Genomic DNA, 20,929 nt, shown 5'->3' with positions numbered 1-20,929 from the left:
AGACAGCTCATCTCGAGCTCTGGTGACGGCGCAATTGCCTCGGTGCCTCACCTCAGACTCACAACCATGCTCGTCACTTACACGCGCTTCCTCTCCACCAAAACTGCCAATCTCGGTGCGCCTGTCTAAGCGTGCCAATTCATTTGTTTTCTCCGCCCGGCTCTATTTGACCACCGTCTCCCACTTCACAACACCCACAGTCGCTAGATGCACACGTTCAATCTAACCAAGCCTGCATTCTGTTTTCCTATTCTCGCTAACAATTACTTTAGTCAACATCTTTCAAAATGCCCAAGGTTAAGCGCGGCAAGAAGGACGACGGCAAGAAGAGTGAGTCTCATTTCATTGATTTAGACATGTTATTCGACATCATGGCTGACCGGTATCAGAGCGCGGCCCCAAGCGAGGCCTCTCTGCGTACATGTTCTTCGCCAATGAGCAGCGTGAGAACGTCCGTGCTGAGAACCCCAACATCACCTTTGGTCAGGTTGGCAAGGTTCTTGGTGAGCGCTGGAAGGCTTTGAACGACAAGCAGCGCGCCCCATACGAGGCCAAGGCTGCTGCCGACAAGAAGCGATATGAGGATGAGAAGGCCGCTTTCCAGGTAAGGACGCTTTCCCTCGCAATGAGTCGTTGACCAGGTTTTTTGCTAATGCATGGTGTGTATAGGCTGAGGATGACTCTAACTAAAGCAATCTAATCAAGGTTGGGGGTTGAGTCGAGACGTATCATTGTACTCTAGTCCCGTCCTTTGGCAAACGTTTTTTCCTTGTATTTTGGGCTGGGCGGTGTTGTATGATGCGCCGGATGGACCGCGCGCTCTTTTTGTTTTCCTGGGAAACTAAATGAAACTGGGTCTCAATTTTGTGATCAACAAGACGGCGAAAATCACGTCGCAGGCTTCACGTGTCGGCGTGAGTGATGATCATAAATAATGTCTACGAGGCCACGCAATGATAAATCTTGTACGAATATAAGAGTACTCTGTTCACCTCTCGTGTTATGCATGCAACAGTCAATGTGTTAGAACTCTGTATTCCTCGTCACGTCTGACTGCGTTGCTAATAGTTTGGATCCATGTCCGGGTCGGCGAGAGCGGCGAGAGTGCCACATCCCATGGTATCCCGCAGACTGGATGGAGCTAATACGGTACGGCGATAATGCTCAGATATTGAAACGATATTTATCAACACCGGCTGTTTCTAATTTGCCTCGGATCCCGATCAATCTTGCAGTCGAGAGCCGCCTCATCTCTGACCACAGCTACCACAAGGGAAGCAGCGTTTGCGGGCCCATGCTGCAGACGACTCTTCGCAGAATCGACGAATCGACCCCGTTGACCATGCATGCTGCAAGTGCCGGTCCAATCTAGCCCGTCCAACTGTCATGCACCAAGCACAGTCTGGGGCTGGGTTTACATGACTGGCTTGCATTCGTGGCAGCCTGTGAGCAGTTGCAGTTGAACGCTCGGATCCGACTGCATTTCGCCCTTGGCAGACATAGCTGCCATCTGGCTGTGGGTGCCATTGCTGTTGCTGGCATTGGCATAATCGGTGTAGAAGCAGGTAAAGACGCACACGCACACACACACAAAAAGCGGGTGCTGATGCTGATGCGGAGCGTCACGATAGTCTGGACTCTGCCGGGGGCTTTGGTCCTCGCAGTCGGTGCGGCATTGTCCATTGCCCGCCATGACTGAGGTTTGAAAAGAAATGCAATCCAGGACATTGTTTTGTCGGACTGAAGAATTCCGGCAGTGGCGCTGTTGTTTCTTTCCGTTGGCGGTCGTCAGGCGGATACGTCATGGCCTTTTACAAACACCGGACTGATCAGATGATGCTCACAGCGCCTCTGACTTGGCACCACTCAGAATCTTCTGCAGACGAACCCTGCGCAGATGCAGATGCTCGACAGCTGGTCTCAGTCTCGCCGGTCCAGGGTCAGATGGCGTTTGGTACAGATCGTACGGATGGATATAATCATCAGCGATGCCCCCATGCTGTGTCCTGATCGATATGGAACACGACGCCATTGGACCCGCGACCTTGGGAAGGGAAAACTAAAATGTGAGAAAACATTGTCTGATCAGTTCATCTCCAGTTCATCTCCGTTGGACCACTGGCAACTACCAAGCAGTCAGAGCCGAGTCGGTATGCGGGCAAGTGCAGCCATGCGGCTCTTGCTCTTGCTCTTGCCAAGTGGTGCTGCGTGCAGTGCAGCTCGAAGTCGGGTGGTGTGGAAACTCATTGCCCGTGCTCTTTGCTCTCCCCCATAACCCTTCCTCGTCCTTATCTTTCCGTCTCCGGCTCCCGGCATGTCTGGTGGTGTCGCCCGGACCAACTTGAAAATCACTGTGCACCGCGATAGAGGCCCAATAACAGTTCGTGTCGCTCGCTTTCCAGTCGCTGGCCACCTGGGGAAAGGTGTATAACGAATCAATGTCCCCGGTTCCCTCTTCTTTCACCCCCAACTCCTCCATTTATAATCCGACGAGATCCGTGCCCAACCACGGCCATGGGCACAACCAAACGCTTCAAGATCAATGGCGGACTCGTCTCGAGAATGACCTTTTAAATCCGGAGCGGCAGTTGATACTTTCCCCCAGGCGAGTCCCTGATGATGCGAGGCCAAGGTCCTTGGGTTGACAAGCGTAAACTCAGGAAAGCCAGTCCGTGTCCGATAATCCAAGGTTTGCAAAATGGACCTGCCCGAAACCGACGACGTCATCCTGCTGAAGGGATGCTATTTGGAGGCACACCGATCTGATGATACTGCTCTCAAGTTAGAGGGCTTGCGCATCGCATTGAATGAGCCCGTCACGTCTTGCTTGGCCGTCACCATCAAGGAGATGAACAGCGTCGCCCGTCGTCTTCGCGAGTTGGCCAACATTGCTCAGGTGAACCGAGACTGTCTTGTCTATGTACTGGACCCTTTGAACATTGTCTTGCCCTGCCTGTCCAAGTCCTTGAGGGACATCAGGTCATATTATGACCAGTGTTCACTGTCAAAGGAAAATCGATGGCGAAATATGTATCATTATATGAAAGATGAGTTCGACGGTGTGCCATTGCCGGAGAGGTTCAATATCTATTGTCAATACGCTACGCATTTGCGAAATATTCTAAGAAGGTAGGCCTTTCATCTTTACCTGTCGCGGCGATGATGAACCCCACTTCTAACCGCTCAGTTCAGAAACCCCGTTTCGAGACACAAGATCAAGAGCCTCGAGCGTCGAATACTTCGTTTACGAGAGGCTAGAGGAATTGGTGGGTAAAGTCCAACTTGTGCAGCTTTGCCTTGCCTTACTACCTTACATCGTTCTAACTTCAGTTCAGGACGGCCATGTATACTTCAACCAGGCCCGCTTGTTCTGCATTCAGGATCACCAAGTCGGTTGGATCCGGTTTGTTCAACCGGCACGAAGAGCAGACGTCCAGTTTTGGCTGACTGTTCTGTCAGATAACTCACTGGGCTGAACATATCTTCTCTTCCCCCTTGTCGCGGACGCCGCTGAAAATAACGGGACAGTAAGTCCACCCCGACACATCAGTTGGGAGCCAAGCTGGCTTTGTGTTCTGAATTAGAGAACTAGGACCATGTCTATGGGACCACATCATGAACTAGGCCACTACGACATCCCAATGTATTCGAAAGTTCTCTTGCGACAGTAAACGCCCCTCCGTTTCGGCCTACCATGCGTATTTACATCATCAACCCGTTTATCTAACTCCAACAGGTGCTTCGATGGTGATAGGGTATCTCTTATTATGTTCTTGAACTCTCAGGATGACTGCCCGTACCTACTCCTCCGAATATACAAAGACGAGAAGCCATGGTTTTCGCTTCGCGGCGCCCACGAAGTATGCATTATGAGACAAGCAAACTCATTGCAATTTCGCCGCTGGAGTATGAATACCAACAATTCCAAGATTTGGGCCAAATTATATTTCAGCGCATGGGAAGGTATGTACGTGTGACTTGGTGCAGTCTAACAGCAGCCATTCCATCGACGACATTATGTTGAAAACATTGCTGAATCCAGCTACAGATTTAGTCCTCACGTATTGTACCTTTGCATCGCTCAAGGCAAGAAATCATCGGACTCTCCAATGCGCCCCCAGGGAGCTTGTAGTGGGCAAAGAGCACAAACTTTTCCAAGCGTATGGGCCTCGAAAATTCTTTTTGCGGCACGAAATTATGCTAACATACCACAAAGGCGTATATCAGATGATGGGTTTGATCATACCCTCTATGTTTGTAGTGACAAGGCCACTGGTGGTCTGCGACTTCACGCAGCAGTTGGGGACGGCGAACTACGCCAATGTCCTGTCTGGACTGCATTTGGTATTATGCCCGCCGACGGCACCGACTGCGATTACAGATGCCACATTATACTGACCGGGTGCTCAGTGACTGAACAGGCCAAATGCACGAAATGGCTAAGGCGAAGCTCCTCTGGTCGTAAAGTCTGGCTGACAGACATCCGACTCTTTGTATTCTGCAAGCAGTATCGAGAGCATAACCAGCGCAAAGGGCCAGCTGGGGAGTTTCAAATCAACTTTGCCAGCAGACGCGGTACGTCTTGCATATGAAGTATACACCTTTGTGGGGGATTCGTATCACAACCTTTGACTCCCTGCTGATGTACATACAGCTGCCGAACGCTTCGAAACTGTTTTCTATCCATACCAACAGCAAACCTCATGAGTGAAATGATGATGATGATGATGATGATGAAATGATGGTCATATTTATCGGAACCCGGAGCCGAAAACATTGAATCGAAGGTCCTACTGTGGCGGTGTTGGGATATGGAGTCCATGGCCTTCCCTGGCCTCTTTGTTTCTTCTTTTTTTCTTTTTTTTTCTTTTTGCCCGCATTTGATACCACTTTGAATTTGTCCACGATCCAAAGAAGTTTGTAAGCATAGCGAGCGGGGGTCGACTACTCATCTTAGTTTTTTACTCTAGCTTCGACATCTATTATCACTATATTTTCGGAATTTTCTTGGAAAACGCTAGAATGCTACCTCGTGTCGTTACATGTGAGAATAATGCCATGAAACATAAAACTCATAATCAGCATCCCGTCTAAAATCCCCACATCAACCCACTTTCCTTAGGGGACTTGTCGTTTTAAGTCTTGACGTCAGGTTCATCACGGCCAACATGCTCCTTGAACTTGAGCAGTTCCGTGGCAAATTTGACTTCGGCCTTGAGGAAATCCTGAGCATCCATATCGTATGTTGACGGGTCACTGCTGTGCTGCTCAATGTACAAACGGATAGTGGCACCAGAAGAGCCTGTTCCGGAGAGACGCACGACGATACGGCTGCCGGAGGAGAAGCATGCGTAGAGGCCTTGATTAGAGGACACGGAGCCATCGAGATCGGTGTAGGAGAAGTTGCCTGCCTTTGTGACGGTGCGTCCTGCCAAACCAACTTCGTCAGTACATTCTCCAACCTCCGGTGAGCGGAGCGGGTTGGTGACTTGCCTCCAATATTGCTACCGACAAGCTTGGGGTCGGCAACCAGGTCCTTCAGCTCGCCGACAACCTTGTTGGCACCGCTTGAATCGACGTCCTCGTAGTCATAGCGAGTGAAGAATGTACGGCCGTACTGGGTCCAGAAATCCTTTTGAATTTGCTTGATAGACGGCGTGACTCCGGGGTTCTGAACTCCGAGGCCAGCAATGATGTTGAGCCAGGCGACAATGGCCCAGAGGCCATCCTTCTCACGGATGTGGTCGCTGCCTGTTCCAAAACTCTCCTCGCCGCAAATGGACAGCTTCTTGGCGTCAAATAGGGCACAGAAGAACTTCCAGCCGGTGGGGACCTCGTAGCAATCTAGTTTCTGGCCTTTGGCTACGAGGTCAACGGCGCCAGAAGTGGGCATGGAGCGAGCGAGGCCGTTTACGCCATTCTTCTGGAAGTAAGGGATTAACTTGGCGTGGTGGGCAATGATGGCGAGCGAGTCACCGGGAGACACGAAGGCGTTGGCGCCGTAGATCATGTTGCGGTCGCCGTCGCCATCCGAAGCAGCTCCGAAGGGGATATTGTTTTTGTCAACGGCTTCAACGAGGGAGTGAGCGTAGGTTAGGTTGGGATCCGGGTGACCGCCGTTGAAGTCTGGGCTGGGTTCGCAGTTTTGCGTGGCGCCAGTGAGACCGAGCTCCTTTTCGAAAATGGCCTTTCCGTAGGGCCCAGTGACACCGCTGAGGCCGTCAAAGAGGACTTTGAAGTCGGGGTGGGAGCTGAAGAATTTCTTGATGGTGGGGAAGTCGAAGATGTCCTTGAGCATGGCAACGTAGTCGGCGGTGCTGTCGATGATTTCGACCTCGAGCGAACCATAGGTACTTGTGCCAATGGTGGAGAGGTCGACGTCAGGGATCGAAGCTAGCTTGTATGACGTGAGGTTTTTGGAGGTTTCGTAAATCTTGTTTGTTACTGACTCGGGGGCAGGGCCACCGTTGGCGAGGTTGTACTTGATGCCAAAGTCGTTCTTGGGACCTGAAACGGAGTCACCAGGCGAAGTCAGTGTCTAATCGATGGGGTGTGTGGCGTCTTTTTTTTTTGGGGGGGGGGGAAGGACAAAACAACACACCGCCCGGGTTGTGGCTAGCAGTGAGCAAGATACCACCAGTGGCCTTTCGGAGTCGAATGACATGGCTTGCGGCAGGAGTCGACAGAATGCCGTTCTGCCCTATGAGAAGCTTCTTGACGCCGTAGGCAGCGCCAATTTTGGCGATCAACTGAACCACCTCCGGATTCCAGTACCGGCCATCCCCACCGATGACGAGGAACGAGCCTTGCAAGCAAAAAAGTCAGCCATGATGAGCTTGAGGTGGGCTTTGTTGGGCCAAATTTCATCCCACCTTTGACTCCTTCAGGAATCGACAGCAGAATACTTGCAACGAAGGCCTCGCTGTAGTGAGGCTTCTGGAAAACAGTGACCTTCTTACGAAGACCGGACCTGGACGTCAATTGCGTCAGTCTTGGGAGCTTTTCGAGCTGGAATGGTGCCTTGAAATGTGGCGGGGACAGGGGAACTTGCGTGCCAGGCTTCTGGTCCTGGAAGGGCTCAAACTCGACGGTCTTGATATCCATGCTGGCTATGTGTCAACGGCGAATTGACGTCTGAGGGAGTAAAAATCAGAGAAAGAAATTGGCCAACATGAGATGGTTAAAAGGGCCCCAAGTCGTCGTCGGGAGACAAGAGATTCGAGCGGGGGCGGGGAAGCTCTGAAGCTTGGTTGACGCAGGCTGGACATCATGAGGGGCTATTTTCTCGACCAGGATTGATCGGCGGGCAATATAGACACTGTGACATTGCGTGTATCTCATGGGGTTTCGTACAGTGTGACTTGTGGCGGGACTTTACGACGTGCATGGGCCGAGCCGTTCGGGTCAACGGTTGATTTGAACGACCAACGTGTGGGCACCAGTTACATCGAGATGGTGGCGCTATTTCGACGGTCAGCTCCGTTCTAATGGGGTTACTCATTGGTCATGGGGAAACGTACGTCAGAGGCGATCATATGGTTGCGAGAAAGGGGCCGACAGAAGGGACAGTAACAATTGAATCTGGGCTCATAATAGGCACTATTCAATGTCAGATGCAACTGTTTGTCGGGCCTTTCCCAAGCGACCAAGAAGCCAAATGATTCACACCACAACATAGAATCACACCAGTCCCCACCGCCTTCATGGTGGTCGCTGAAAGATAGCTTCCCGATAATACCTGGCCTCTTCGATACTCTCCAGAATATCATCTCTAGCCAGATGTCTTCCCTTCTTGGTCGGTGCCTGAGCCATAATCTCCCGCGGACACCATCTTCTACAAGCCTCCTTGATGGCGCTTATGTCCAGGATGCGGTAGTGCAAGTGATTAATAACCTTGGCATAAGGCTCCCTTCGCAAAAATTCCCTGTCGGCGTGGACGCTGTTTCCGGCAAGAAGTGCCTTGCGCTTCTCGGGTATCAATTTCGTGATGTAATTGTATAGTCCCTCGGCAGCTTGCTCCGGGGTGGTTGATGAGGCCAAGACGGCGGCGGTTAACCCAGAGTCGCCGTGTGTTCGAGTACACCATTCATCCATCTGGGCCAATCGGGAGGCGGGACGGTGAATAACTGCATGATACCCTTCTTGATCGATTATTCCTAGATGACCCGTGGTGATGATGCAGTATATTTCAATGATCTCCTCCGTGTCAGGGTCTAGTCCTGTCATCTAGCATTATGGCCATGTGAGAACAGTGTCTGGAGCCCGGGCTGAACTACGCCGACAGATAGCCCGCAGGGTTCCTCTCATGAAGCACCAGCCTTGTCCGCGAGACGGGGAACTTACCTCACAATCAATCCAGACAAGAGGACCGTCTGTCGCAGCGCCTGAAGGCGAAGTACTGGCTCGGAGCGCCATGGCCGCTGGTCCGTTGGCTCCTCGTCGCCGCTGGATTGGGCACGAAAGCTGGGTCGGAGCGGGAAGTATCGGCCAAGAAAGGGCAACACGAAGCCCCCAGGAGGCACTTGACTGGATGGCCTGTACTGTCAGCGATGATTGGAGGCAAAGGCGAAGCTTCTTACGTGCTGCACTGCGGGAAGAAGCGAATGATCTGTTAACGCGATCCACTTTTGGGAAGAGTTTGTCGTCGAAACGTGAATTGTCCAACCCGTCAAGTGGGCCGAAAGCGATTTGTTGTTATAGGTGTACGGAGTATTAGGCTCCAAGTTACTGACTGCTTAGATGGACATGGACCGAGTCATGATCGCGATAGTCATTGACAAGACATCTGGCGTTTGATGTCGGTGTTGGCCGAGGGAGCGGACAAAGGTTTGTAGCCGGGAAGCTGCAAAGTCCCAAGTGGGAAATGGGCGCAGGTCAGAAACTTTGGCCTCGTCCAATGGGGAACGACGCCGATGCTAAAGTTCGTATTGATTGGGAGATTTGTTGCGCGTGGAATGATTTCTTGGTGGTTAGTAGTAGTAGTAGGTACCAGGTGGCATGCATGTAGTAGGTATCACGTTCTAGGTAGTGGGTACTCCGTTCTCGCCAGGTCAACTGCAGAGGGGTCAGCTGGTGCCTTGCTGCGGCCGTAAAGTGCTGAAACGTTGCGTGGGGGGACCACGCCACACCTCAAGACCCATTGATTCCCAATAAGGAGCCTCTGATTGGCAGTCTGACTTGTAATGTTCACCCGCCCTGTCAACCGCAATCCCCCTCCCCCCCTGTTGGACGCGCTCTCATCTTATTACAACATCGTCAGTTTGACTTTCGAGGGGTAAGCTTTATCAGGCTAAAGTGTACCTCAGCGGCCCCCTTTCCGTTTCCAGTTCCGTTGCTCGAGGTCTTGTGGATCTTCGTTTGGACCGCACATATAGGTGAAGCATCTCGACATGTTCTGGAGTCTGTAGTTGAAGTCGTCCTTTCATTCTGCGCCCCTTGGTTGTGGACGAGCGCCCAGGTCCTCCATCCTTAAACCATATAAAAACACTCCGTGGTGCTGATGATATAGGCCCGATCTTTTGCTGCCTTGATCCTCATCCAAACTACCATCATGGCTGGCGTTGTCGACCCAGAGTCCGCCAACAAGGCGACCACGGCTCTCGAGAGACCTGACATGTCCAAAACTCCACCCCGCTTCGTCATCATCGGCGCCGGCTCCCGAGGGAATGCCTACGCAGACGCAATTCAAAAAGTCTGCAACGGAGTGGTAGCTGCAATCTGCGAGCCCCTGAAATTCAAGCGAGAGACCCTTGGTCAGAAATACATCTGGGGCAGGAGTCCCCCTCAAGAAGGCCAATCCTTCGGCAGCTGGACCGAGTTTGTCGACTACGAAAAGAACCGTCGAAGGCGTGCTGCTGCGGATGAAAGGGTCCCTGACGGCGTTGACGGCGCCTTTGTATGCGTCCTTGACGATATGCACAGACAAGTTGTCGTAGCTCTTGCCGAGCTGGATTTGCACATCATGTGTGAGAAGCCGCTTGCAACCAACTTGGACGACTGTCTGGCAATGTACAAGGCTGTCAAGCCCCTAAAAGGCTCCAAGATCTTCTCCATCGGTCACGTCTTGAGATACAGCCCTCACAATCTCATGTTGCGAAAATTACTTGTCGACGAGCAAGTGATCGGTCATGTGAACAGTGTTGTCCACACGGAACCTGTGGGATGGTGGCATTTTGCCCATTCTTTTGTCCGAGGAAATTGGAGAAATGACAAGACCTCTGCACCATCACTCTTGACCAAGAGTTGTCACGACATGGACCTCTTGCTCTGGCTCGTCTCAGCACCCGCCAAAGCTGGCCGAGGAGAGCCACACCTCCCTGACTACATCACGTCAACTGGCGGAGTGCAATTCTTCAAGAACAGCCGCAAGCCTGCCGCCGCCGGGAATGCCACCAACTGTACGAAATGTCCCCTTGGAGACTCCGGCTGCAAGTTCTCCGCCAAAAACATCTACCTGGGCAACAGAATTGGGCTCGCCCGCGGAAACACCAAGTGGCCCGTCGACATTGTCGTCCACGACATTGAGGACTACAAGACGGACGAAGAGCGCCGCCAGGTCGTGCTCAAGGCACTCAGCCAAGACTGGGACGAATCCACCCCCAAGGAGGAGGTAAGCAAACGCCAGTGGTATGGCCGCTGCGTCTACGAAGCAGACAACAACGTCTGTGACGAACAGTTCGTCACCATCACTTGGGCCGAGTCCGTACGCCCAGCCAAGCGTGTCACCTTCCACATGTCGGCGCAAACCAAGCGACAGTGTGAACGTGTGAGCACATTCTACGGTGAACACGGTGAGATTCACGCCGACTCGAGGAGGATTACTGTAGAGAATTTTGCTACGGGAGAGACCAAGACATATGAGCCTACTACTACTGACCTTGGCCACGGGGGTGGCGACACGGGACTCGCACAGCAGTTTGTGCTAGCATGCGACAGGGTCAAGAACCACGACTGGGATGCAGGCAAGGCTCAGAATGAGCTCGTAGGATGTACTCTGGAGGATATCATTCGTAGCCACGCACTTGTGTTTGCTGCTGAAGACGCTAGAGTGAACAAAAAAATTGTCGATTGGCAACAGTGGTGGGATGAGCATGTCACCAAAGTTGTTAGTGCTTGATTCGCGGTAAGTTAATGACGAAGAAAAATTTCGCACGTCCGACCAAGGAAACAGTGTCAATTCTAGTAGCAAAGTGAGGGTATCGCCAGGAGTACGGTGACATCCTCGGATAAATGCGATTATACAGTTCGGTAGCTCGCGAGAGCGTTTTATTTCATCAAACACATCAAAAGGCACCGAGACGAAAGTAGCCCCCGGGGATGGGTTGTCTTGTTCTAACAAAGTTATATTTAGGGTAGGAGGACAGTTCTGCCTCATCCAACGACGCCCTTGGATAAAACAAGACATCGAGGACCTCCCAAGAAAGAGACACTATTCAAAAACAACAGGTTGGTCAATCGCTGCAGCAGAAGTGACTTGTTGAGAAGCGCACATTTGTCCCTGAGGAGACTGCTCGAATCAGAGTGCGTCCGATGCGTAAGAAACATTGAAAGTCAGCTACTCCAACTCAAAATGCAGTAAAGATCGCGATTCGCTGCTGAATTCCGGGAGCCACTAGATGTTATTGAGGGCATGAAGCTCTAACCTGTCTTCAATGCCAAGGAGACCCTTTGCCTCGAGGAAACTGAGCATCACGAGTGCAGAATTCGGTTTCCACTCTCCCGCCAGCAAAGACTCCTTCACCTCATCGAGTGAAAGAAGACGGAAGCACTCGATGGCATGGGCGTCACATGGCTTTGGCACAAACGACTCAGACACGCAGAGTTCAAATGTGAAGCGAATGCCCGGCTCTAGCTGTCCGCTTTCGGCGCCAGCGACTTGGTCCTTCTCATCGTAAAACGAAATCAGAGAACCAGCAGAAAGATAGCCCACGCGTTCGCCTTGCTCGGTTGTGACTCGGCAGGTCACCATGTCGACCGTCAAACCGGCTTCTTCTAAAGCTTCCCTGGCCATGGCTTTAAGCTGGTTGCCGCCATCGCCGGGTCCCAAAGCACCCGCAGCAAGCTGATCGTACATGCCGGCGTAAGTGACGCGTGGCGACCTCTTGGCGACCCAGATGTGCGGAATGCGGTCGTCCCCCTTGAAGGTGTACATGGTCATATGGGCTCCCGAAGTGACGATTCCAAGCACCCCGCGGATGGGCGAAGGGACCTTTAGCCAGGCAAGATCGGGCCTAACTCCGAGGATCGGGTGATATTGCGGCGAGCCATTCTCGTCGTGCTGGCTCAACCAGGCGCGGAGACCGTCGATGCTGCCGACGTTTGCTCTGCAGAGAGCCATGAAGGCGTTTTCACAAGCTTGATGGATGGTCTCTCCGGGCTCCGTGTCTGGATTCAAGAGCACCGTCTTCCTGTTCTGGTCGACTTCGAACCCGGGGACATTCCAGGTCATCTGAGTGATGAAGTTGGGAAGCATGTATCCCACAGGGATCTTGTGGTCTAAAACGAAGAACCGGAACAACGTGGCATGTCTTTCCTGGAAACAGAATTTGTTGCAGCTCTGTACTACCTTGGTGAAATCCATGGTGTGAAAGTCGAGGTTATCCGATGTGCTTGATGTTGACGAAGTCGATGGTGAAGGACTGAGAGTCGGTGGTGAGGAACTGAGAGATGGTGAGGAACTGAGAGATGGTGAGGAACCGAGAGTCGAAGACGGCGTTGATCCGAGAGCCTTATATCCTAATGGCTGGCCAGCCGTGATCGTCGTCACTGAACTCGATGCCATTTTGCCCCTTTGATGAAGCTTTGAACGATTCGTCAAGGTTGATCTTGTTCTCACGCACGTTGTTTGGTTGTCTGTCTTTCAATCCTCACCAAGTCTTGAGGACAAGCGGACGTTTTCGTGGAGGGTGCTTTGACACTGTATGAAAGAAGCGCACATGTTCCTGGGCTGCACTGAGGTCTCAGAGAAGGGTTGTTGCAAGGTCTGTGGGATGTGAATTGTGCTGTGATCCTCTCCTTTTGTACGAGGCCAAGTCATGGGATCGGCCTTACCTAACATGTGTTCAGAGTTGGACTGCAAATTACAACGACGAAACAGAAGCTGCTTCATACCGGGATCTAGTCTGAAATTCGCTGGCCTCTTGCCCCTTCTTGGATCTGATCAGCCCAACAAACGCACACAATTTCGGGTTCGAGCTCGTCACAGACAGGCGTGTTACACATGCAGGAACGCAATGATCCTTCATAGAAAGGCGTGGACGAACTCTCTTCACAGTCATTAACAAAAGTATTCTGCGTGCAAAGGGGTGACCGGGTCCCCGGTTTCAGGGTTCTGTAGTAGTCCCTCTCCGGTATAAAATCCTCAAAGAACGAGGACGGTGGTCTAGACGGCGGCATTTGGCTGCCGTACGCAGCCTGCTCATCGACTGCAAGACGGGAAAACCACCCTGGGTAACATTTCTGCAAGGCCAAGGCGCAGGATTTTGCCATGTCCGGCCACGTTATAGTAAAACTCCCAGCCTCAAAACAAGGGCTTTCCCCCAGGATTCGCCGATTGGGCATGAGCAAAACGACGAAATGCAGCCATGCTCACCGTTGCGGAGAAGGATTCGAGTCCCTCGCCGCCACAGCGTTGTACTTTACAGACACATGGCTCTGATCCGTATTTGCTGTTTGAGACATGTCTTCCGGCCAGTCACGCTTGTATATAACTTACCATGTTGGTGTTGTTGTTCTCGGCGACGATGCGTCGGCACATGGCTTTCTCGCCAGGAGACCTTCTTCGGGGCCGCAGAAGGGTGAGCAACTCAGCCTGCGGACAGGCGACAGGACCCCCCAGCAAGGCCCTTTACAGACCGGCGCTTCGATGGTGTTTTGTTCGGTACAACGTTGCGCAGCGTGCTACGTATTACCACTCGGTGCGGTGCCCTTATGTGGTCTCTCGTACGCAGAGCGCAATACAACTGAGATTGGGGAGAGCTCTCGTGACATCGGATAGTCTCAAGGTTGCCGCAGGGATTGGGTTGCCGACTGCAGTTGTGCCGAGTCCAACATTGTGAAAGTTGATAACTTATATCGTGTAAGTCCTCGTGGTGTAACCATGGACGATGTGGATAAATGTAAGCCGGACCCCCTGATTGGCCAGGGACCGCTTACGTCAGCACAAGGAGATCAGCAACGTCGGCGCCAAACGAACCTCACCTTTGCTCATGGCGACTCGCCCATCTGGCTCGCCCTGCCCACGAACAGCAACAACCGACGACGCCAGGCCTGCCAAAACATGTCCGCCGCACGAAAAAGGGTAGGCCAGATCGTCCGGCAGCTCCCGCGGACAGCTCGCACCTACGCATCCGACGCCCACGGCCAGCACAAGGCCGCCCAGGTCAACGAGTCTTTCGGGGTACGTTTTCCGGAGAGGGGAGCGCTTCCCGCACCTCCTACGCCGCAGTCCATTGCGAGGCGTTGAGCCTGGCTAACCAGGGGCGGAAATGTCTGCGCGACGTATAGAAAGGGTCCATCGCCACTGTCGCCGCATTCTTCGGGGGTGTCTTGTTTTACCAGTTTGTCCCCGAGCACGGCGAGGACTCGTCCGTCTCCAACGTGATCCACAAGTATCTCTCACGAAAAGAGGACTGGGAGCAGACCAATGCCCTACACGCCAAGGCGATGGAACAGGCTGGATTCGACCGAAACCTCTTCGAAAACGCCTCCAACAAGCACAGATTCGTCGACGTTGCGTACCCCGAGTATGTGTCTTTCTCTGCCCCGGCCACTTCAATTCTTCCCTTCTGGCCACTGCGATCGTTAAACTTTGGCTGACGCGGTCTGTTTAGGGCCATTCAGTCCCACGCTCCCAGGAACATCCAGGCTGGCCATCTTATGAACCTCGACCATGTGGTGGACCACTACAGGCGGAGGCATCTCGAGGATGAGGAGAGGAAGGCGAAGAAACTGGCCGAGAACAAGGCGTAGAAGCGTAGGAAAGCAATTGTACGGAATTATTGCGATGGAGAGACAATCGCGTCGTGTCGTATAGACGAAACGTCCTCTGCTCGTTCTATTTATACAGGTTTTTGCATGTCAAAGGACGACGTCAGGTTGCTTGTGCTACTTCTTCGTGTGACTACAGAGCTGCCGTTTGTCACAGCCGTCTATCCTTGATGGTTGGGGAGCCCCATGTTTCCGGCATTTGCCCGGCTTGTCGTGTTTGCGAAACAGTCAAAGCCTACCGGTCCACGTATTGCTTGCAGACGCAAGAGTTCGTGCGGTCGGTGTAGCCGCGTCAGGGCTGTGTATTCATCGAGGTCACTGGGGTTCCTTGGAAGATCTGGGGAGGTGATGCTCGTCCTTTGTGCTCAAGTGCGATGTTTTTGAAATCGTCAGCACCGGCCAGCTGGTCCTCCAACCTTTGACCTTGCTCGGTCTCCCTCTACCCCCAACCAAGGTTGATTGTGGTAGGCGATGTTTACACGATGCAACGCCGATGCACCCGTGGGGATGAGGTGGCTACAGCTTGGTTTGGTTCTACAGTGAAGCTGTGGCCCGTTAAGACTCCCATGCCCGCTTTGTTGTTCCTTGTATTCATGACGTGCAGTGAAATGCGGCAATGAGCCTCGTCAAAGCGGCCGTGAATGGCGAGAAGCGCCACAAGGGCACAAGCCAGCGGATTAAAGCTTCACACGCGGTGTTCGAATTTTCCATCGCGAGACATGTGTGCAAAAAATGGCGATGCGTCCTTGTTGTACTATCATGGTACTCGTAGTCATCACAACAACCTTGGATAGAGGCATCGCCACTCTACCAAAACCAGTCCCATTTTCGCCCATAAATGTCCGTGAATGCAGAAACCACCCAAGACCACCACCAAAAACGACCTTCTTATTTGAGGGGAATGAAACGAGAAGAGTTGGTGGCACCAATACCAGGTCGGCCGTGCTTGACAGGCTTGCTGCACGAGGTTGTTAGCACGCGGGCTGACATGGCCATGGTACCGACCCCATATACGTTTTGGGCGGTAGGGGAGAAACGTACTATGAGATGGAGAACTCAGCGAGGTAGTGGCCAACCATCTCAGGCTTGATCTCCACCTGGTTGAACTCCTTGCCAGAGTAGATACCGATGACGCTACCAATCATCTCGGGGACGACAATCATGTCGCGGAGATGAGTCTTGACCAGTTCAGGCTTCTCGTTGGGCTTGGCCTCCTGCTTGGCCTTGCGAAGCTTCTTGATCAAACCCATGGGGCGACGCTTCAGGCCACGGTTGATCCTGCGGCGGGCACGGGCGTGCACAACATCACGCAACTGATCGGAGCTGAGGTCCAGGAGGCTGAGAAAGAGACAAGACGGTTAGTGTCATGCTAAACATTGGACGTAGATGTGGAGAGTGAGATTCGGGTCGTTTCGAATGGCGTAGATAATGGGTGCAAGTGAAACGAGAAAGTCGGCCTGGTGATTTTCTTTGGCCGTATGGAGTAACATACTTGTCCAAGTCGATTCCTCGGTAGGAGAACTTGCGGAAAGCTCTTCTCTTCTTGAGCTCTGCGGCCTCCTCGGCGTTCTGCAAAACAAATCATTGTCAGTATTCATGCCCATTTGATGGTGTCGAGATGACTGCAGCTCTTCCGCGCGGCCGTCACGTCGTCGGCGTTTCGGGGCGTGTTGGAGGACGTCGATGAATTGCACATACGTATTCGTCAGCCATGATCGCGCTTGTGTTGATTTCGAATTCGCCTATCGATGCAAGGTATCGATGAGCGAATGTGGTGGCCGGGATGGAGTCGTTTTAGAAGGCTTGTCGAGTCGCTTGCGGATTCACGCACTGCCAGTCCAAATTTTGATCGTAGGGTTTCCGTGCCCTGCGCGCCCCTACATCACGTGGGGTGAGTTGTTGGCCGCGACCCACTTTCCAGTCAAATTTCGGCGTCGCCTTACGTAATCAAAACCACGTGCCATCCGTCTCCCAGGACCTGTCAACTCCCCTCCCCGGTTATGCGTCGTTGTGTGACTAGATGTTTATCATGTTACCCGATTTTGACAGGTCGGAGCATCTTAATGTCTCTTTCATCCTGATGCACGGACGGTCAGCACATTCTCCGGCGGCCGCGGACCCCAAGGATCTCGTTGCTGAATGTGACGAGACCTCTCTGTCCGTCTTGGCAAATGAGGCACTCACCAATACAATCTTGTTGAGCGATGGAGTTCTTAGGTTTGGGCCAAACATGACACTCCACCTACCTGTATGATGTGTCTCGTCGCCAATGCTGCGAACTCGGTACCAGTGCTCGGTAGAGCGCTCGGCATGTTACCGAGCCGGAACTCCGTTCCACCCCGTGGACGAAACATGGTTGTCTTGAGCCAGCAGGTAAAGCCGAGCGAAAACGAAGTGAAAGGAGGACTTGGAAGACGGCCACCCAGGGGCTGCGCCGTAAAGACTCAAGAGCCCATGCCACCGGGATGCCTTGGTTTCCCCGTGCTGGTCCAACCACGGGATGGCCAAGCCAAGCCTTGAGACTTCAATAGTACTAGTAACACAATTATCGATGCTTGGTACTGGGTAACTCCTCTGTGCGATGGCTTCTGTCCCAGCTCCGTCGGCGAAAAATGGCACGAGGCGTGCTCAGGGGCCTTTTGGACGTGGTCTTGGTCTCGTGTCATGTTGTCAACGCCAAGGTGCTGGCTGGCGACTAGTGGTATCCGGACGGCGTCCCCGCATTTGGCATACTAGAGTCCATTTGCTCCCATCAGACCGACCGATTGATGAATGCAGGGCGACGGCGGCGGGCAGCACCGATGCCGCCAACCATCAGTCGGCTCCGACCAACGAGTGGGTTGTGAGCACGAGTAGTCAGGTCAACATAGGCCGTACCGCGGCGTAACACCAAGCTTGTGCGCGGCTTGGCAGGCCAAGGGCTCCGTACGGAGTGCCACGAGGTGCATTACGTTGTCATTATTCATAAATCGCGGATTACGAGTGCTCGGTACGAACGCTGGGCCCAAGGGTGAGGAGGCTCCCAGTCATGGGCATGCGAGGCACTGGCCAAGATTGACACGTGAAGCAAATTATTTATGATATGATGCGCGGCCCGTCTTTAAACACGGGAAGCGGCTGGCTTTCATGACAGCCCTAGCCATCTTTTTGTTTCATGTGTGCGTTGCTGTCGAGACACGGTACGTGGCCGGGGCAAGTTGAAACGGCGGGGACGAAATTTATTTACTAGTGAACGAAGGAGAGTGGAAAAGGAAGGAACACCGCCTCCCCCCGGAAAAAAAAAAGAGAGGCTGACTGGGCTGACTGGGCTGCTGGACTGCCGAGCCACTTGATGAGAGTCAGCTACTCCGTACCCTCATCGAACAGGTTACCTGGAAGACGCGCGCGGTCTCGTGCTTGGCAGCCCGGCGTTGAAAGTTGGGCTTGGCAGTCTCGGCGTCGTCTTCATTTCGCCCTCCAGAGATACTGCCAAGCCTTGGAGCTCCAGCCCGCGCCCCAAACTACCTTCGTTCACTTTGAGCCTGCGGCGCCCCCCCAGCAATTCCCGCAATGGGCGCACCAAGCGAAGCGAGTGAGTACATGTGTGCAATATGTATGGAGTACTCCGTAGCATTCGTTCATATACAGCTTTGTCCTCCCTCGTCGGGCCTTCCGCCTGGACATCGCTTGGTTGGCCATCTATTTGTGTTTGTGCCCGTGAACGAGGCGCCTGTTCATCGACATCTATCTACATCGGCTCGCGAGACCCAAATGAACCTCGCTGGTCCAACCAACCTGACGAGAGCTGTGGTTGGCTAAAGCAATCGCCCTTTGTGCCTGGCCTCGTCATCAGTCTGGGCACAGACTCTTTCGAATAGAGGCAGCAACGTGTATACCGTCGTCGACCGAGCTGCTGAATTCCCGCAGCCCAGCTTGCAGCCAACTTCGCACGAGGTCTTGACGGGCCATGTGTCCTCGCGCATGCGAAAACCCATTCGCAGTCATTGACAACTCACCACATTGTCGCTTCGAAAAAACCCTCTTGGTGAACAAAGAGCTACGCCTGGGCTGACTGCAAGCGTGTCTGTCTCACATAGTCACCAGGACGGCGACGCTGTTGGTGTTCACTGTTGACCACCACGGAATGGCGTCTCCTCAACCGGCACTCGGGTCTACTCCGACCCAACCGTCTCCGTCTCCTACGTCGCCAGCGTCCAGGTTTCCATCTGCTGCGCGTACAGCTTCTGCCTCTACAACCGCAAGCCTTCCCCCGTTGACCACGCCTTGGGGAAGCCCTCAGACCTGTACCTGGACATATGTTGTCAGTCACGCAGAGGAGACTGCCTCACCAGGTGCCGTCGCATTTCTAGACCTTGAGCCCATGCCCGGAGCTGGCACCTTGTCATGTTATCCCAACGGCATGTTCTCGTATGGCCGCACGGGTGTGTTCAGTCCTGGGACATGTCCAGGTGGGTGGACGACGGCGTCGCTCCAGTCGAGTACAGATAGAACCACAGCTGTGTGTTGCTCCTAGTAAGTCTGCTCCAAATGAAATGCGCCTGTTGAGCTTCACACTGACCTCGCTCAGTGGGTATGCCCTTCACGGATCAGACTGCAGACGCTCTGTGGCGACAGGCCTAGCCGTGCCCATCACCTACAACACTACAGCGGGCACATACGATGTCCTTGTCCAATCCACAACAACCTTGTACAGTGCCATGTTGGCAGTCAGCACCCTTCAAGTACTGTTTTCCGCCGAGGACAAAATGGTGCTGGGTATCGATTCAGATAAATATGGCGAGCCCAAAACTTTGTCCATGGGTGCCCGTATTGGCATCGCCGTGGCCGCCTGCGCATTCGTATTGCTCTGTCTTTGCCTGACCTGTTACCTCCTTTCCAGGAGGCGTCGTGCTCGAGAAGGCTTGACCAAGGAACGACTGATGCGAGACTTGAAAACTATGCACCGTCGCGGGCCATCGCCTGCCGCTGGCCCATATGCCGGAGACTTGAGCACATCGACGACCATGTCCAGTACGCAGGTTGCGTACGAACCACACGAACCACCACCTGCATACGACCCGGGCCGCACAAGGCGGATGTCCGTAGGCCGCGATGCTGAAGGTGGCAGACAGCGGGACGGGCAAACGAGAGCGCTCAACGGACAGAAGGCGGTGATTGAGCAGCGGACGGAGCAACTGCGGATGCAGGAGACCTTGCCGCCTGGGCCCTTGGCGCAGAGGCACTGAGAGCAGCATCGTCGTGTGATGAATTGAAACGTGCCCTCGTTGGAGATACACCTCGTTTCCTCCTCTTTTTTCTACGATACATTGATGGGCGTTTGGCGCATACCTGAGAATTATGGGCACGGATTAGCATGGCATTCGGCGTACAAACAGGAGGCATGGGACAAGTATCTAGCTACGTACTCGGATGTCGCAAGCAGAATCAAACCGTGCAGTCACACGGTGCGAACTATTGACACCAAGGTTTGCATTGACTCAAGACGTGCTTACGACATGGATGTCTGCGCCGTAATTGGCCGTGCTCCAGGGCAACAGTAGAGGTGCTCGCATTTGTGGCCATTGACAAGATGTTTATTTGGTGTAGGGTTGGTTTAGGGTTGCAGCTTGACGGCGTCGTAGACGCAAACTCATGGAATGACTGTGAACACGATATACGCCAAGGAGGAAACTCAGTAGCAATGCCTGTGCAGAGTGGTGAACACCTTTCTCCAGCTCGACCTTCTGGCGCTATGGATGGGCAGCGGGAACAGCGAATTGGCGGGCATATTTGACTTGATATTGTCGTGTTTTCTGGCTGACGAGCCGGTGACGCTGTAGGCGTAACCCGGGAGCACATGAACTGGAAGCCGAAGAGGCAACGGAAGTGCAGACGCCACGCTCTCGGTCGAAAGTTGAAACTACACCATCGCGGGCGAAGGGAACGATGATGGAGCAAACAG

The 20,929-nt window shown here is 53.2% G+C and overlaps 9 protein-coding genes across 9 annotated transcripts; 5 read left to right on the top strand and 4 right to left on the bottom strand.

Annotated features, from left to right (window-relative positions):
* Nucleotides 1-287: 287 nt before the first annotated feature.
* MAM_02065 (nucleosome binding protein) lies at nt 288-690 on the top strand (the record flags this gene model as incomplete). Its single annotated transcript, XM_040820864.1, has 3 exons — nt 288-330; nt 390-604; nt 670-690. The coding sequence occupies 3 exons, from the start codon at nt 288-290 to the stop codon at nt 688-690; spliced, it is 279 nt and encodes a 92-aa protein (XP_040681207.1).
* Nucleotides 691-2,698: 2,008 nt separating this feature from the next.
* On the top strand, nt 2,699-4,707 carry MAM_02064 (uncharacterized protein; the record flags this gene model as incomplete). Its single annotated transcript, XM_040820863.1, has 6 exons — nt 2,699-2,896; nt 3,336-3,403; nt 3,737-3,963; nt 4,049-4,160; nt 4,217-4,575; nt 4,655-4,707. 6 exons carry the CDS (start codon nt 2,699-2,701, stop codon nt 4,705-4,707), a joined length of 1,017 nt encoding a protein of 338 aa, XP_040681206.1.
* Nucleotides 4,708-5,135: 428 nt separating this feature from the next.
* Nucleotides 5,136-7,104, bottom strand: MAM_02063 (phosphoglucomutase 2; the record flags this gene model as incomplete). Its single annotated transcript, XM_040820862.1, has 4 exons — nt 5,136-5,411; nt 5,453-6,507; nt 6,602-6,805; nt 6,873-7,104. The coding sequence occupies 4 exons, from the start codon at nt 7,102-7,104 to the stop codon at nt 5,136-5,138; spliced, it is 1,767 nt and encodes a 588-aa protein (XP_040681205.1).
* A 597-nt stretch (nt 7,105-7,701) lies between these two features.
* MAM_02062 (oligoribonuclease) lies at nt 7,702-8,415 on the bottom strand (the record flags this gene model as incomplete). The annotated part of the gene is made up of 2 exons (XM_040820861.1): nt 7,702-8,226; nt 8,344-8,415. 2 exons carry the CDS (start codon nt 8,413-8,415, stop codon nt 7,702-7,704), a joined length of 597 nt encoding a protein of 198 aa, XP_040681204.1.
* A 1,135-nt stretch (nt 8,416-9,550) lies between these two features.
* MAM_02061 (streptomycin biosynthesis protein StrI) lies at nt 9,551-11,116 on the top strand (the record flags this gene model as incomplete). Its single annotated transcript, XM_040820860.1, has 1 exon — nt 9,551-11,116. One exon carries the CDS (start codon nt 9,551-9,553, stop codon nt 11,114-11,116), a length of 1,566 nt encoding a protein of 521 aa, XP_040681203.1.
* A 495-nt stretch (nt 11,117-11,611) lies between these two features.
* On the bottom strand, nt 11,612-12,781 carry MAM_02060 (thiamine pyrophosphokinase; the record flags this gene model as incomplete). Its single annotated transcript, XM_040820859.1, has 1 exon — nt 11,612-12,781. The coding sequence occupies one exon, from the start codon at nt 12,779-12,781 to the stop codon at nt 11,612-11,614; it is 1,170 nt and encodes a 389-aa protein (XP_040681202.1).
* Nucleotides 12,782-14,098: 1,317 nt separating this feature from the next.
* Nucleotides 14,099-14,970, top strand: MAM_02059 (NADH-ubiquinone oxidoreductase 17.8 kDa subunit; the record flags this gene model as incomplete). The annotated part of the gene is made up of 3 exons (XM_040820858.1): nt 14,099-14,398; nt 14,506-14,744; nt 14,832-14,970. 3 exons carry the CDS (start codon nt 14,099-14,101, stop codon nt 14,968-14,970), a joined length of 678 nt encoding a protein of 225 aa, XP_040681201.1.
* Nucleotides 14,971-15,876: 906 nt separating this feature from the next.
* MAM_02058 (40S ribosomal protein S15) lies at nt 15,877-16,701 on the bottom strand (the record flags this gene model as incomplete). The annotated part of the gene is made up of 4 exons (XM_040820857.1): nt 15,877-15,946; nt 16,030-16,326; nt 16,481-16,557; nt 16,687-16,701. 4 exons carry the CDS (start codon nt 16,699-16,701, stop codon nt 15,877-15,879), a joined length of 459 nt encoding a protein of 152 aa, XP_040681200.1.
* Nucleotides 16,702-19,991: 3,290 nt separating this feature from the next.
* On the top strand, nt 19,992-20,213 carry MAM_02057 (uncharacterized protein; the record flags this gene model as incomplete). Its single annotated transcript, XM_040820856.1, has 1 exon — nt 19,992-20,213. The coding sequence occupies one exon, from the start codon at nt 19,992-19,994 to the stop codon at nt 20,211-20,213; it is 222 nt and encodes a 73-aa protein (XP_040681199.1).
* Between the last annotated feature and the right edge of the window lie 716 nt (nt 20,214-20,929).

Source organism: Metarhizium album (genome assembly GCF_000804445.1).
Source record: "Metarhizium album ARSEF 1941 chromosome Unknown scaffold_3, whole genome shotgun sequence".
In the NCBI taxonomy this organism is placed as follows: Eukaryota; Fungi; Ascomycota; class Sordariomycetes; order Hypocreales; family Clavicipitaceae; genus Metarhizium; species Metarhizium album.
Note: the sequence above shows the minus strand (reverse complement) of the source record. Positions and strands in the feature narration are given on the sequence as shown.